At 40.8% G+C, this 17,463-nt stretch overlaps 1 protein-coding gene across 1 annotated transcript in view; it reads right to left on the bottom strand.

Annotated features, from left to right (window-relative positions):
• Nucleotides 1-135: 135 nt before the first annotated feature.
• Nucleotides 136-17,463, bottom strand: part of ing3 (inhibitor of growth family, member 3) — a 20,599-nt gene continuing 3,271 nt past the window's right edge. The window contains exons 3-12 of the mRNA XM_080022807.1: nucleotides 17,130-17,230; nucleotides 16,525-16,590; nucleotides 10,230-10,326; nucleotides 9,428-9,499; nucleotides 9,208-9,324; nucleotides 7,044-7,207; nucleotides 3,467-3,657; nucleotides 2,767-2,959; nucleotides 1,058-1,096; nucleotides 136-938 (exon numbers count right to left, since the gene is read on the bottom strand). Of these exons, the coding sequence (XP_079878933.1) occupies nucleotides 822-938; nucleotides 1,058-1,096; nucleotides 2,767-2,959; nucleotides 3,467-3,657; nucleotides 7,044-7,207; nucleotides 9,208-9,324; nucleotides 9,428-9,499; nucleotides 10,230-10,326; nucleotides 16,525-16,590; nucleotides 17,130-17,230 (1,157 nt within the window). The 3' untranslated portion in view covers nucleotides 136-821. The remainder of the gene's footprint in view (nucleotides 939-1,057; nucleotides 1,097-2,766; nucleotides 2,960-3,466; nucleotides 3,658-7,043; nucleotides 7,208-9,207; nucleotides 9,325-9,427; nucleotides 9,500-10,229; nucleotides 10,327-16,524; nucleotides 16,591-17,129; nucleotides 17,231-17,463) is intronic.

Consider the following 17,463-nt stretch of genomic DNA (forward strand, 5'->3'; position numbering starts at 1 on the left):
AATGGTAAGAAGAACCTTGATAAAATATAATTATAACATCAGAATCACTTTAGGGAAAAATCATCACGATTACAAAACAGATGGGACACAGGAGGTATCAAAAGAACATTTTTTTATTGGAACATCTATGACATCTCTGAAAACTTCAAACACACACATCAGTGCAGAACAACCATTGACACACACACACACACACACACACACACACACACACACACACACACACACACACACACACACACACACACACACACACACACACACACACACACACACACACACACGTTAGCAATGACTTGTTCTATTTTTTTTTTAACTGTACATTCTGCTCATCCTTTTCTGTCCTTGTTCCAGAGATGCTCTCTGGAGGTCTCCAGTTCTTTTCCAATGGGAAGGTCTTTAAAAAAAAAAAAAAAAAAAGATCGGAGGCGATTTTTCGTCATAACGAATATTAAAACTGCCGTTTGGTCGGTTTTCTGCAGAACATTTTGCAACAATGTTGTCCCCCCCCCCCTCCATAGCAAAACATACCCTGGAAATCCACTTCATCTGAATAAAAACACTAGAGGCTTTGACCTCCGACCTTTCCCCGTTGACCTTTGAGAGGTCCGGCATGTTTTCCCAAACAGGTAAACGCCATGAGTGTGCGTACACGTGTGTGTGTGTGTGTGTGTGTGTGTGTGTGTGTGTGTGTGTGGTCCTTGACAAGCTATGCTCTTGGGTTTTATTATTTTTTTCCTTCCTCAGGTGGAGCCACAGGTGGGCTTTTTTATCGTGGTGGTGGAGTGGAGGGGTCTGGGTGGTGTGTTTGAGGGGAGGTTCTATTTGTGCCTGCTGCCTCTTCGCTTCATGGCGGCCGTGCACTGCGGGCAGTACCACTTCCCTTTGGGGGCTTCGGTCAGGCCCACGCAGCCGTAGTGGAACCACTCAATGGGACACTGCGAAGAATGCGCTTGGTTAGTTTCTGAGGTCCATTTTTATTAATTTATATATTTTTTCAAGATTCAATTAGCGTCAAAAGTTGGACTCAGAAAACAATTGAAGAGTCAATACTTACGTCTGTGTTATCACAACCGACCATTTCGCCGTAGGAAACCTGGGAGAAAAGAAGGCATTTAGACAGGCATTAAAAGGACACCCTTTGGTCTTTTTACGCCTTAAACCCCTACGGGTTCAGGCGTTAAACCCGCAGGTGTCAAACTTTGTAATGCCATTCTGGCATAAAACATTTAAATTCAAGGACTTTCAAGTACTTTTTTTTTTTTTTAACATTTTTTCCCCATTTTCAAGGACCTATCGCAAAACAAATACAAATTTTCAATATCATTTTTATTAATTAAAATAATATAGATGTTGTTCATCTCATTGTCATCTACAACCATAAGGTTCTATTTTCAACTATGCTGGATTACATTTACATTTCCCCGGCATAATCTATGTTTTAAAGGCCATTCTGGAAAAATGTTATGACGATAGGATTAGTACAACAAAACCAGGGGGAATATCACAGGTTTTCAAGTACTTTTCCAAGCACCTCAGCATGAAAGGGGCTATTTTCAAGGTATTCCTTGAAAGTACTTATGTTTCTGAGGACAAAATTTAAGAACTTAAGAACATAATTTGCACTGAAATGTGGCGTATGGAATTTTTGTTTCCCCCGGTCTCCCACCTCCCGGGACTGCCGACTCGCTTACTCGCTGTGCCCCCCCCCATTATCCTTCTGAATGTGTCGGAACAACCAGCGAGGACACTTTTATTTTTGTTCAAATTGGTTTCAAAATAAAAGCCCTCCAACGTTTCACACACAGCTCCAGCCATATATGTTTAATGGTTAATTTTGACAAGTGTGGTTTTTTTTCCCTGCGACCAACCAACTAACGAAAACTTGGTTGACTAATGTTTGGTCGACTAGGGGCAGCCCTAATTGCTAATAAGTGTAAACAGGGTGGGGGCAGAACTGTACACCGAATGAGACACTACACTCAAATGTGTCTGCTCAAGAAATGCGGTACCAAAAGGAGAAGGAGCCGAGGTTTGAACCGGCAACCCTATGTTTACCAGATGACTTGTTAAGCCATCTGGTTTTAAAGGGGACCTATTATACTCCTTTTCAACAAGTTAATATACAGTAGGTCTCTGAGGTTCCAAACAGATGTTTTAGATTTTTATGCTGAAAATACCACTCAGTTTATGCATTCTAACCTTTCTAACATGCCTCAAAACCCTTCCTGTTCCAAGACGGTCTGTTTCAGTGGGTGGCGCCTCCCTCCTGGAGGCCCTAGATCTGTGGGCCAATGGGGTCTGAGCACAAATTCTGGGTTCTGTGAGCCAATGGGGTTTAAGCATGAGGCCCGGGTTCCCGAATTGTAAGTCAGTAAACTTTTGTTTATTTCTGTCCACCAAAATCAGTTTCTGAACAAATTTGGGGCGAGAAAACAAGCATTCCAGTTGCTGAAGCTTCACTTATATAAGGCCTAATTTAAAAGTTTGTTCTGACTTTGGTTGCTGTTCTGCAAGCTTGTGGAGGACACCGCACAGGGATTTTTTGTTTCAATCAATAATTAAAAGTCAAAAAATAAAATAAATATATCTACAATAAAAACAATGTTTGGAGAAACACAGCGGAGTCAACAACCTACAGCCAACCTACCGCATACTTTTTTGTTCTTTTTAAGAAAAATCTTCCTCCTCTGTAGTTTTGTGACAAACAGTTGGTATTAATTCCTCTTTCAAAAAGGCCCTTTGTTGCCAGCATCACAGTGGTACCTGGTTGCAGATGCAGTAGCGCGGCTCGTTGGGGTCATAGGTCCAGTCCACCTGGCTGTTGGCCTCAGCCTCCGGAAGTGCCGAGGCCTGCTGGGACAGCTCCTGGGCCAGTGCAGACGAAGACGAGCATGACGACAGGGACGAAGAGGAGGAGGACGACGACGACTGGTGGTTGGAAGACTTGACGCCGCTTCTTGTAGTTGTAATAGTAGAGGGGGAGGGAGGGAATTCAAATCAAAACGATAAACAGGAGAACGATTACAAGCCTTATCCAGATGAGAACAGGATTTCTCTTATCGCGTTGTATTATGGAAGAATACATCATTACGGAATCAACAGCCTATCTTAAAAAACGTCCAATCCGCATGAACCAGATGATGACATAAAGGATGCTATCAGACTTTGGAATAAGAGATCGCTCAAAAGACATCCGTTTATCCGATCTACTTCAGGGCAGGTGTATTGCTGGGGACCCAAGGGTGTGCAGTGTTGTATTTTGTGCAATCTGTACACACAACATTTGTAATATTAAAGGGGGCAGGGCTTCAGGGAGTGTCTTTCCCCAGTATATCACTTTAACCAGCAGTTTCATCTTTCATTTTAGAACACAGGACTGAATCATTGACATTTTGTTAAACTGTGCCATTAAAATGTCTTAGCCTCACCCCAAATTTTGAACGGGCATGCACTAGTATCTTACTTGGACTTGCGTCCCCGGGAGTCAGAGGCAGATGTCGGGGTAAGGGTCTGGGTGAGGGTTGAGGCCAGGGCGGAGGACGAGTAGCTACCGGCATCCCGGGACAGGGAGAACTCCCGTCCCAACTGGAAGTCGTTGTTCTTGATGGCTTCGTAGCTGGCCTTCAGACTGGACGTCCTCCGTCCCTCCTTCATCTGAACGACATCCACAAAATGCATTTGCACAGAAGGTCGTCATGTGTGAAAAGGTGTTTGCACAGGATACGATGAACACAATATATAATGGAATATAAATAAAAGAGGAAAACTCGGAATCCTCTAGTCATAAATATGGGATGCAGAAGCAAACAACATCCAGCCGTGTGGAACTGTGGATTGTTTTTCAACCACTTTCAAACTAGTGAATTTGAACACTTTTCAGTTTTTTTTTTTCCTCCATTAAATTAATAATTGTATTACTTTTGTATATCATTTTTCCATTGGTTTTATTTATTTTTTGTGTTTGCACGAATCAATATCCTATTTCGTGGACGTTTTTATACAATTTTTTTTTTTAACTCAGCCTTAAAATTCAAATAATATCATATTCAGAATATATAACGGCCTAGAATATAGAATGGCCTACTAGCATGATATCTAATACGCCAAATTATTGCTTATTATTTTTGTTAATTTTTGAATGTTTTTTGCAACATTTATTCTTTCCTCTTATTAGGTTCAGCTTTCTGGATTACTACTAGTTTTATTTTCATTAGTTATGATGTATGACAACATCTTTCCAGTTTATTATTCATTTATGGTTATATATTTTGTTTATCATTAGGTTTAGTGTACATTGCCACATTTTATTATGTACACTTAGCAGTTAGATTTTATTGAATATTTCTACATCTTTCATATAATGCCGACTTCCTTATTTTATAGATTGCAATATTATCATTGCTTATTTTTTGATGCAAGCTTTCACTTTGGTAATGATTAAAGCATCCATCTATCTATTTATCCATGTCCAAAATCATAGTGTGGGTCAGATAGTCTGCAAAAAGACATACAGTGCATCCGGAAAGTATTCACTTCACTTTCCCCACATTTTGTCATGTTACAGCCTTATTCCAAAATCGATTAAATTCCTTTTTTTCCCTTCAATCTACACACAATACCCCATAATGACAAAGCAAAAAAGTTTTTTTTAGGAATTCTTGCAAATGTATTTAAAATAAAAAATGAAATGTACATATGTGACCCACCGCAGCAAAACCCACTATCTTGCGCATTTCTAAAATCGCCAGGATCAGCCAAATAAGTTGAAAAAAACCTTTCTTGAAGGAAAATTAGATTTATCCAGATTTGTGTTCCTCTGCAAACATATTTTCAAAACTGAGTTTGATTTATAAATAGTAAATAAATGTTAAACCGTGGAGTTAAATATTCATGTTAGATTACATTTTCCGAGACTCATAATTGATACTCTACATTTTGTTGTGTTGTCTATACATTTGAACCCCAAAATAATTCCACTTTATAAAACATGTATATTCTTACTGTTAAATAAAAGCTTTTTTAAAAACAAAAATAGTTTTGTGTTGTTAACGCTGTTCAACACTGTTCATGATTGGCCCATTCAGCAGTATGTTAAGTAGCCATGAGGCTTTGTTTGACCGCCAACCTCATTTGCATTCTGGGAGCTGGCTGAATGAACCTGGTGTGGGTAAAACTTTAGATGTGATTATCTCAGAATCACAGTTTGCCACACCCTTGTCATTCACAAGTCATACCTTTAAAACTATTTGCTTGATTTGCACAAGTGACACCTTGTTTGGAAGCTCTGATTCTCCACTTTGAAATGATGCAAAAAAAGTCAAAAGCCACTAAATATACCTAAAGTCTGTGGTGGGTCACATATACACATACTGTAGCCCCAACACCAAGGTGAAGCCAGGACTAATCCCTGGCCAAAACCTACCTTAACCTAAAAAAAAGTCAAAAGCCGCCAGATGACCCTGCGGCGGGTCACATATGTATTCACACCCTTTACTATGACACTCAAAATTGAGCTCAGGTGCATCCTGTTTCCATTGATCATCCTTGAGATGTTTCTACAACTTGATTGGGGTCCACCTGTAGTAATTCAATTGCTTGGACATGATTTGGAAAGGCACACGCCTCTCTATAAGGTCCCACTGTTGACAGCGCATGTCAGAGCAGAAACCAAGCCATGAAGTCACAGGAATTGTCTGTAGATCTCCGAGACAGGACTGTATCGAGGCACAGATCTGGGGAGGGGAACAAAAAAAAATACTTCTGCAGCATTGAAGGTCCCGAAGAGCACAGTGGTCTTCATCATTCGTAAATGGAAATAGTTTGGAACCACCTGCACTCTTCCTAGAGCTGGCCACCCAGCCAAACTGAGCAATCGGGGGAGGAGGGCCTTGGGCAGGGAGGTGACCAAGACCCCAATGGTCACTGACAGAGCTCCAGCGTTCCTCAGTGGAGATGGGAAAACCTTCCAGAAGTACAACCACCTCTGCAGCACTCCACCAATCAGGCCTTTATGGTAGAGTGGCCAGACGGAAGCCTCTACTCAGAAAAAGGCACATGACAGCCAGCTTGGAGTTTGCCAGAAGGCACCAAAAGGACTCTCAGACCATGAGAAACAAGAGTCTCTGGTCTGATGAAACCAAGACCAACCAAACTCTTTGGCTTGAATGCCAAGCATCACGTCTGGAGGAAACCAGGCACCTTTCATCACCTGGCAAATACCATCCCTACGGTGAAGCATGGTGGTGGCAGCGTCATGCTGTGGGGATGTTTTTCAGCGGCAGGAACTGGGACACTAGTCAGGATTGAGGGAAAGATGAACGGAGCAAAGTACAGAGAGATCCTTGATGAAAACAAGATCTTCGGGACAAGTCTGTGAATGTCCTTGAATGGCCCAGCCAGAGCCCAGACTTGAACCCGATTTAACATCTCTGGAAAGACTTAAATAGCTGTGCCGTGATGCTCCCCATCTAACCTGACAGAGCTTGAGAGGATCTGCAGGGAAGAATGGGAGAAATACCCCAAATACAGGTGTGCCAAGCTTGTAGCATCATTCCAAAGAAGACTGGAGGCTATCATTACTGCCAAAGGTGCTTCAACAAAGTACTGAGTAAAGGTTGTGAATACATAAGTACATTTTTTTTAAATTTTAATACATTTGCAAAAAAAAAACCTTTTCGCTTTGTCATTATGGGGTAATTTAATCCATTTTGGAATAAGACTGTAACAACAAAATGTGGGGAAAGTGAAGGGGTGTGAATACCTTTCGGACGCACTTGTACTTCATTCTACCAAGAACATCTGGTATGTGGTCACGCCATTTCAGACGCAGCATGAGAGCTCTCCAGCTGCAGCGACTATGGTAGCGGTCATTTCAATCATCATTTTGCTCTGGTGAATATTTATAGTGGGAGCGGCAGTTCAAACCCAACAGCTGCAACGATACACCAGACTTGCACCGAATGATCTAGTATAGCTTAAAAAAACAAAACGACATTAAAACTTAAACTGAACCAACAAAAAAAGTGCCTGTAAAATCTCACCTGCGCGGTGGCTTGCACGGCCTGTGCCGCGGCCATTGTGATGGCCCCGGCCCCTGCCCCGGGGCCGGCAGGCAGCGAGCTGAGATTGTATGAGTTTAGCGGCTGGGAGGAGTTAACGCTGTACGCGTTGTTGGTGGATGATGAAGTGCTGTTGGTCCGACAGCCTAGGGAGACGGAGACGCTTTGTCAAATTCACAGTTTAAAAGAATTTCAGGCACTTCAGCAGCAACAGGTTGACACTTAATTCAAAGGATATGGTCCTCTGTGTTTTAATTCCCTTTTTTTTTCCCCTACTGGGAGCCTTATTTAAACGTTGGTTCCCATTAATTATAACGTTGTAGCAAAACCTTGCTGAATGTTTTACCATCGATAAAAGGCCAGTTTAACAAACTGACTTCTTTGCTCTTCTGCAGATCAACCCTTTTGGCAACACTTAAGCTAATTTAAGGGACCAAAATGAGGGCTTAAGTTGTAGCATTGTTTATTTTCTCACCCCGACAGAGAGTAAAGGCAAAGAGTAAAGAGTCGACACATTAACACACTTTAAATAACAGTAACACTAGCTATTACATAACCCCTTCCACTCAAAATTCTTGCTTTCTTTATCGTTGCAGCCTCTTGGAAGCACGGCCAACTACAGCGTTTCAGATGTAGAACACCCAACTTTCTAACTATAAAGGAAGGAATCTCTGTCTGTCCGTCTATATGTGTGTATGTAGGTCCTTTGAATATCTCGACAACCGATCATCCGATCTACTTCACACTTGGGTGTGTATTGCTGGGGGCCCAAGGATGTACAGCATCAAATTTGGTGCAATTTGGACACGCAACACGTGTAATATGATAAACTTTCAATAAGAAGCAAACAACGGGTCAGCAGGAGGCGGGGCTTCAGGGCTCTGCGACTGAGTCACAACTGGCAGTTTCATTGTGAAACACAGGACTGGAGGATAGACATTTTGTCAAAACTGCGCCATTAAAATGTTTTCAAAAGTCGCACATTTCCAACGGGCATGCACTAATGTAACTAATGCTCAGTTGACATGTTACTCTACAGAAAAGCACAAGCTACGACAGCTTCCGGGAAAAGAACAATGGGGAAACGGGCACTTTTTGTTGTGACAGACGTTTTTGTGATGTCACAAAGCAGTAGCGAAAGACACAAGCAAGCACGACCTGGTAACACAAAGCGTTTAGGGGAACACAGACAAAACCAACTGGTTGGGGCAACTGTGCGGACTGTTTATCATTTCATATAATACAACAACCAAAGAGATATTCTCAATTTATTCCGGACCACCAGCAGCTAAGGAGCGGCCAAAAGGTAACTGCCGACCAAAATGTCTTAAAGTTTGAAGCCATTTGAAACTCAAAACATGTTTGAGGTTTGGGAGAGAGGTCAGGGGGGCATAAAAAGTTGGCCTATTTCGGGAACCGTGTGCATTTTCAATAAACAGAATTTTTATTGACAGTGGTTCATTCAAAATGTATTGGTGAAAAATATAACTTAAAAAAATATAATATTATATAAAAATATTCAACATTTTAAACACTGCCCCAGCCCGCCCAACATCAGAGATGATTGACAATGAAATCCTGACCAGAGCAACATTGTATCTTGACCTTTAAAAAGGTTCCCAATGTATTAATTACATTCTGTGATCACCAATGTGTGAGACACATCAAACAAGATTTGCACTTAACTGCATGTAATTCATTTTTTTCCTTATTTTAAACGAATGTTGCAATCTTATTCAAGTATTACTATCGAAAGCGCTCTGTAAATAAAATCCATTATTATTATTATTATCACTCACTAATACACAATTTTGTATAAATGGAACATGCATATCATATAGTTATATATAGTAATAAAGTCATTAGATCAGTTTAATTTGAAATTAATATGTATGTGCAAGCTGCTCCTCTTGCTTCATTAATAGCTTGGGTCGCCCTTGCCAGCTGAGATCAGAAAGTGTTGTGTCTTACCAATACATCTATCGTTTTAAACAAACAGCTTTGGCAGCGGCGCACAGAAGCATTTCCACATTTGAAGCCAATTTAATTATTTCAAAGTTAATAATTTTATTTTCAAAGATAATTGTAGCAAATGTTTATCTAATTTATCTAATACTAAGTGTATTTTGTACACAAGAGTATTTACCTGGCGTGTTTTCCTTGGAGGCGTCCGAGGTGAGGGTGGAGAGCAGGGCCTCTGACTTGAACTTCTTCTCTGGTACGTGCTCTGTTGTGTGGTGCGCCGGGGTGCTGTATTTCCTCTCTGTCGCACAAAAAAAACAAAACGGGGTCATTTCTTGTTTAAATCCTGACTAAAAGCGTAGGGCCCTTTGCCATTGTTGTGGTTTAGAGCGGCAGCTACGTACTCTCGGCCGTAGTGTGGGAGTGGGCATGGTGGTTGTTGACCGGCTGAGCGGGACTGTCCATCTCCAACGACCCTGAGCATCGAGGACAGCAAGAGCAGAGGGGTTATCGACATCGTCTGAATGTGACCAAGTCTCAACTTACTTCATTCAACACGTTCGTTTACGATTGTTGTGCTTGTTTGCAACATGAAACATAAAATGAAGAGTTTGTTATTTTATAGATAGTTCATGAGACGTTTTTCATATATTAAAAAGAAAAGAAAAACCTAATAATAAACAGTGATGCAGTGGTCCGGGTCGGGTGTCTTCAATTAACTTTTTGGTTTTTGCATTACAATACAATGCAGTGTATTTATTCCTCAAAAAATCTTCTGGTATTCCTTGTAATATTTGGGGGAATTCTATCTAATTAATAAAATCACAGTTGGTTGACAGAGCATTTTTTTTTTTTTGTTAATGCCACACATGGCAGTAATGATGCAATTTAACTGTAGTTGTGAAAATACAAAATAAAAATGCTCATAAGAAAAAGGAACACATTAAGCTGTTTAAAGATGCCTGTTTGGGTTCACATAAGTTTGGGTTCACATAGCTTTTGTTATTTATAATATAACTTTATGGTGCAATTTAAAACAAAAAAGACTTCAACTATGCTTATAATCAACTAAAGTCAAAGCCCCGTTGACAAAGATTGTCAATTTTCAGCAGTATTATCAGGACATTTTGCCATACTGTGAGTTCCATTTTGAAAACGAATAATGAGTTTGGTGCATGTGTGTAAAAGCGTTTCCACTGAACTCACGTCGTTCCAGGATCTCTGTGATGCCAGCATTGTCAGCCTCCAGCTCCATCTTGAACTTGGCCAGTTCTTGGTCCAGCTTGCGCAGATGCCGATCCACCTACAGCAACACAGACACAATGATAAAAAAAAAATTAAAAAAAAGAATTAATTCATTAATGTGCAGCTGAAGCAATGAAATATTGCCCCCCCCCCCCTTTTTTTAAGTAGAAAGTTCTGTTGCTGTGGACCTTGAGGTAGAACTGAATGGTCTGTCACCGCCCTCTAGTGGTCGCTAGACTGCACAGCCTGGAAATCCGACATCAACTTGAAGAAATTTACTGTCATTAGTGGATTAAAAGATATATAAAAATAGCTGCAATGTCTCATAGTAGTTTCGAAAATTATTAAACACAGGTATGTTTCTCCTTGGGAATAGGTTAGGCCAGGAGGGCTTCTGTAAGTCATTTCTCTCACCTCCAGTGTTTTAGCATGTTTGAGTAATTTAATATCCATGGCACGAGACTATGGCATAAAACATGCATTTGTGATGAATATAAATCCTTCCCGGGATGCAGGGGATTTTTCACCTGGCAAATTGCAGACTGCACATCTATCGCCGCCACTACAGCAAAGCGTCTTCTGTCTGAAGAGACAGTGCACGACTTTCACTAGTGATGAAAGGTTTGACTCTTGTTGTTGATGAGTCATTCAGTAAAAAAAGAGTCATTGAATTTGATTCAATTGATGCAGAGCTTCTCAATTATTTTCTGTTACGCCCCCCCCCCCCCCCCCCCCCCGGAAGAAGTAAACATTTCGCCCCCCCCCCCCCCCCCCAACTCTTTGCCGCGACTGTAAATAGTATCATTTGTCTATAAAATTGTTAAGTCACCTCTGCATAACATTGTATCCTTATTAACATTAAAGAAAACAAAAAAGAAAGAGATATGGATCAACTTAAAACAAAGAATAACTTTATTAACATTGTTTTTTAGTCTGTAACAGAAAAGACTTAGAGTGCATCAATTTGCCTGAAATTTAAACAAAAATTTAAATCCTTATTTAAACTGTAAACATCTTTTGACCATTTGATACTGAAAGATAAAATTAAATATGATCAATAAATAATAATAAATTCAAATTGATCAGCAACATTAACTCAGGAGCACAATATACACACTTTGACCTATAAAACAAAAAGGAATAAAACAATTCGTGCTGAATTTTTTTATCAAAATGAGGAAGTCAGGATTAATGGCTACAATGAGCACGTTTTGCAGTGCACAGCTTTTCAAAGCGGGGTTTGAAGCATCATACTGCAACTCTCAGATCCTGCTCAATGTTTAGCTGGGAGCTGTACTTGGTCTTCAGTGCAGCAACAGCAGAGGAGCCAGTCTCACAAAGATAAGATGTTGCAAAGGGAAGAAGAATTCCCATGGCCTTCTGCCCTAAGAGTGGATACTGCCTCTCTACACTCAGTGTCTGCGATGTGAACCTCAGTCTCAATGTGGAGCCAGACGTCATATCAATGAACTGGTCCTCCTCTGCAGAGCTGAAACCAGTTGGAGCTGGTGCATTGAAAGGATCTCTCACCCAGTCATATTGGGAACTGTTTTCAGGGAAGTACTTTTTAAAGAATCCCATCAGTGATGAAATTTGCTCCTAAATATATGGACTCACTGAGGTGGGCATCATAGTCAGAAGTGTCAACAAATTCATGCAGGTTCTCGAATGAATCAGTATTTCCTTCATCAAGTCGCCTGCCCCACATTGCAAGCTTTCGAGTGAAAGAGCTGATCTTGTCTGTGACCTGAGGGAGGTGTTTATCTTTCCCTTGAATCTGTAGATTTAGTTCATTTAGCTTTCCAAATATGTCCCTCAGGTAGGCCAGTTTTGCCGGTAAGTTCTCATCACTACATTTTTCTGCGAGGTCATACTTGTGCTCCTGCTCCAAAAACATTCTTATCTGCTCTCTGAGCACAAAAACTTGGGACAAGACTTTTTCCTCGTGACAGCCACCTTGCTTCACTGTGAAACAGCACAGCTTGATGTTCAACTCCCATCTCCTCACAGATGGCAGAGAAGACTTGTTTTTAGTGGTCTGGTCTTTATAAAATTGACTACACCTACAATGTCAGTCATGACCTCACTTCATTCAGAGGAAAGGTGCCTTGATGCCAGTGCTTCTCTGTGTACAACACAGTGTGTCCACTCAGCATTAGGTGAGGCCTTCTTGATGAGCGCCCCAAGTCCTTTTCTCATGCCTGCCATGGTCTGTGCACCATCACTGCAAACACCAAAGCAGTTCCCCCACTTTAGCCCATTCTCAGTCAGGAAGCATTCCAGCATTTTGAATAGCTCTTCAGCTGTGGCTCTATCTCTGACATATTTACAAAAAAGTAGATCCCCTCACGCAGGGAGTTTGTCATGTCAAAACGTACATAAGCGATAAACAAACAGTCTTTATTGCTGTCAGTCGCTTCATCGAACTGTAAGGCAAAACGTTTGTCTTTGAGATTATCTACCAGCTGTTCTTTAAGATCGTTAGCAATGTCATTTATACGTCTGGCGACAGTGTCATTGAACAGAGGGATAGTTTTTATTTTTACAGCACTTGCGTCATCCAGCATGACAGAGACCATGTCTAATGCTGCAGGCAGTACCAGCTCCTCTGCTATGGAGTGGGGTTTTTTGCACTGAGCAATTTGGTACGCCACCTTATATGATGCTAACAGCGCTTGTTGGTTTACTGAAGTAACATTCACAAAGCGGGACGATTGTTGGCAATATTCGGCACGTTTTCGCTGAAAAAACTCTAGCGGCTTATCAGCGTGAGTGGGGTGTAATGTCTTTAAGGGCGCCTTAATTTATTTGGCTTCATGCTGGCCGCTGCCAACTTTTTTAGACACAGTACACATACCGGTCTTTCCTCGTCTCCCACCGTAGTCACAGTGAAGCCAAGCGCTACATACGCTTCGTCATATTTCCTCGTCTTAGCTTTCGGGAGACTTAGGTTTGTCTCATTATCTCCGTCTTTTCATCCCTGTTAAATATTTTTCTTATCTTTTATCTTTTATTTCTTTGTTATCTGCACTTCATATCTCCTTCGGATCTCCTGCTCTGCAGCTGTGCTCTTGTTCGGTGCAAAATCTTGAATCTTGAATCTTGAAAAAAACCCTACCTGCGGCAAAAAAAAGCATGTTCCCCGGGGTCACAGCGCCCCCCCTGGCATCACTCCGCGCCCCACTATTTGAGAAACACTGAGTTGATGTAATGGCCACCTGTTAACGAGGGGAGTCAGAAGAGTCGGTCGCTTCAGAGTTGTGAATTCAATTCTCACATGAATTATATTCTGTTTAAATAGTTTACTGTATAGTGATGGAGTGACTGCAGACCACTGAATCATTTCAACAAAATTGTTCACTATGAACGTATCTTTCGTCAGTCTTGCATCACTAAATGCGTGCGGTTGCAGGCTTGCTAGTCTAACAGATGTAGCGCTACTATGTAGGGTTGAGCAGAATACTCGGATGAAAAAAGTATCTGGTACCGATAATGTATTTTTTATGAGCACCAGTATCATCTGAGTAAATGTCAATATCCATACCCGTGATGAAGTAAAATCCTCATTGGGTAGCTTTGTCCACATCGTTCTGTGATAGGCCAACCACACACACAGCTCCTCCCCTACACAGAGCCTATAAGTTCACCGGTGCAGCGCCCTGCGCCATGGGATGCGCAGTGGGCCGGAGATCACTCCATTACGTAATCCACTGTCCTGATCCAAGGTGCAACGTCTCTTAGATGGGTTTAAAATGTCTGTTTCAAGTCGAAACTAACCAAAATAAATAGATCTAAAATAAAAGTACAGGAAAACCGGCACAGGAGTCGGAACCGGCAGGCCGGCACAGCTGTCTGGAGGGGAAAAAAAAAAACCCCAAAAAAAACCTGCCCTCTGAGTTTGATTTTAGGGCCGAACGATTAATCAAATTCAAACCGGCATCGCAATTTAACCGAATGCAATTTTTGCGATTTTTTATTTTGTTACACGATCGAACCAATAGGGCTTTTTTCTGATTCGAATAATTACAAGGCTTGAAGTGAAATCAATGAGTCAATATTCTACTGTGATTGAAGGTTTTTAAAGATGTGTTATCTATCTCAATTCAAGCATCAATTCATCTAATTTCATCATAACACATGGGCCTGGCCTACAGGAAAGAGCGGTTTATAAGTTGACTATCCATTTTTGTGTTGGTCACACTATAGAATGATTTATTGCTTGTATTTAGTGAATAATACAGAAGGTAAGGAACGTAAAAAAAAATCAATTTGCCTTCCAAATCGCAATGTTGGTGTAAAAAAATCTCAATTTAATTATTTTGCCAAATCGTTCAGCCCTATTAGGTTTACGTTTTTCATTTTCCATACAAGTAACTAAATTAAACAAAATAAACTGGATTTGCATATAGAGCAAAGAAGTGAGATCCAGTCACGAGTGGTTACTTGAGACGCATGTGGAAACGCATTCTAATGCCAGGTGTAAACAGACGTACTTAGAGCTGTCGACTCATCAAGATGCATCTTAATGCCAGGTGTAAACATGGCCACAGACAACACAATCTTGCCATCGTCACAGCCACTCCATCAACAAACGGCGTAGATCTCTCTCGTTCTATTGAGTATGATGTGTTGTGTTCATTGATTAACTGAAGTCTATTCATTCAAGTTTAGAAAAACACTTGTTCTGTAAATAGCTCTGAGTCTTGTGATCAAAAACACTGACGTGAAGCTCATTTCTTTCTAATAAACAATAAATATAGCAACTTCTGATCAACCCATAACCATTACAGGCGTGTCCCCGTTGTGCCCGGGCGCTATATACGCATGGAGATTATGCATGGAACTAGACCTGATCTAAGGTCTTCTAGAGCCTTCTTTCTCTCCTACCTATGCTCCTAACCTCTGCCGCGACTCTGCTCTGAGTGCACGAAGCAGACATTTTCACTTTCGTAGCAACTATTGATAACATGCTTAGTAATCTACAAAATTTGTAAATGTTTATTTGATGAACATGGACACAGATACACAGAAATTAACTAAATGGGTTTTATTTAAAAATATATAAATAAAAAAAGAGGTAAATGACGGTGGGGGTGGTGGGCAAGCAATGTAATCCAAGTATGCCCGAACACTGTAACACCGGTAACCACGGCAACCCAAGCATTTAGATAAGTTCCCTATAAGCCTTGATATCACTATGCATTCGGACCGCCACCGGGTACAAACTCCCTGGAAAATGATCAATTTACGCCAGTGCATCACAAGAAGTGCCTCAACCAATGCGCAGCCATTAGCGAAAATGGCAGACGGTGGAACTATCTACCCCACATAGATCATAAGCCCTTGAATAAAAAAAAAACCAACTCATTGAAATTGGTTGAGAAACGTAAACGTTACAGTGCTTTTTATGCAGACAACCCCAGCTCCCGTTTACTTGTATTTTTCTACAGGCCAGTCTGGCCCATTCCAATTTGGCGGCGATGTTGAGGTATCACAGCAACGAGCTGAAGCAGTCAATGCCGAGTCTATTTTTATATGCCTATGATTGCACAAACAAAATAAATAATATTTAACTAAAATTGTGACAATTTCAATTTACCTCTAAGTGAACATGCTTCCTTATTCTCTCTTATTTCGAAAGTGGTGTTCATTGGATCATTTACACGGAGCGCTCTGAGGAAAACGTGAAGCAACAGTGGTGCAAAAGTTGTCTGTTGCCCCTTTAATCTGTGCTTAGCAAAAAGCGCCGTATGATTAGTTAAGATTGCATGCCCAGTCACCATGAAATAACACCCTTTCTTCACACTCTTTCAACTTTCAACTGATTCAACTCGTGCAAGGAAATCCTCATATGTACAACTTAGTGAGAAACTTTTCTTAAAATATGGCGAAATGGCCAACAACTCCGGGAACAAAATTGCAAATAAGTTGGGCGTAAAAAGACCCCGTTTCTTGATTAATTCCAATTTCCACTGTTATAAGTAACACTGTGCCACATACATTTTTGGACTTATTTCACTATTTTCCTCTTGAAATGCATCATAGCTCTTCACTAACCAGCTAAGGTTGAAACACTGTACTATTTAAATTCAGCGGCATCTGACACTGCAGCTATATTGCTGACTATGAGATTGCATGAAATACATTGACCATCCGTAGAGGCATTGTTGTCGCCTGAACTGTGCCCGGACCCTTAAATTGAGCAAAGAAAAGCCTATTCTGGGTGGCAAGCAACCATGCAATGAACGCCACTCACCAGATCATAGATCTGATTCGCCAACTGGACCTTCTCGTCTGCGTCTTCCAACGCCTTGTAATAGTCCTTTAAAAAAAAAAAAAAAAAAGCAGATCCAAGTCAGTATAAACACATGACAACACACGCACACCTCATCTTCAAAATAAGGTACTGTCATATAGAGCTGCAGCTAACAAAAACTATAATTATCCATTAATCTGTCGATTATGTTCTCGATTAATCAATTTGTTTGACCATAAAATGTCAGAAAATTCGGAAAAATATCTATCACTGATTCTCAAAAGCCCAAGACAACGTCCTCAAGTGTCTTATTTTGTCCACAACCCAAAGATATTCAGTTTCCTGTCATACAGAACAAAAGAAACCAGAAAATATTCACATTTAAGAAGCTGGAATCAGAGAATTTAGAAATTTTCTTCTTAAGAAAATGATTCATAATGAATAACCAATTATTAAAATAGTTGCCAATAATTTAATAGCTGGCAACTAGTCAATTAATCATTGCAGCTCTACCGTGAAAGTATATTTTCCACACTATGGAAAATGCCATTCCATGCCATCCAATGCATGATTACATGACTCAACGAATCGTTTCGGGAGGCTACCTTTTTGATGACCTCCATCTGCTCCTCCCGCCACTCCGGCTTGTTCTTTTTGGCGTTGACAAAGAACTCAATCACCTTCTGCTCCAGCTGGTCTGTGGCATCTGGCGGAGAGCAGGGCATCTTATCATCGATAACGTTCCATATTGCAAAATCAACGAATCAATCAATCAACATTACGTCTTAATGCATTTTTATTTAGTTAGTAGCCATGTAATAAGCAGGATAATCCAGTGAGTCAGGATCTCAAATTCTGAAATGACATCATAGATATGAAGGTCCTGTGCTCATCCCTGTTGCTGACAGTGTACCCAAATCTGTACAAATTGCGGCTTTC

This window comes from Zeus faber, assembly GCF_960531495.2.
Source record: "Zeus faber genome assembly, chromosome: 21".
Classification (NCBI taxonomy): Eukaryota; Metazoa; Chordata; class Actinopteri; order Zeiformes; family Zeidae; genus Zeus; species Zeus faber.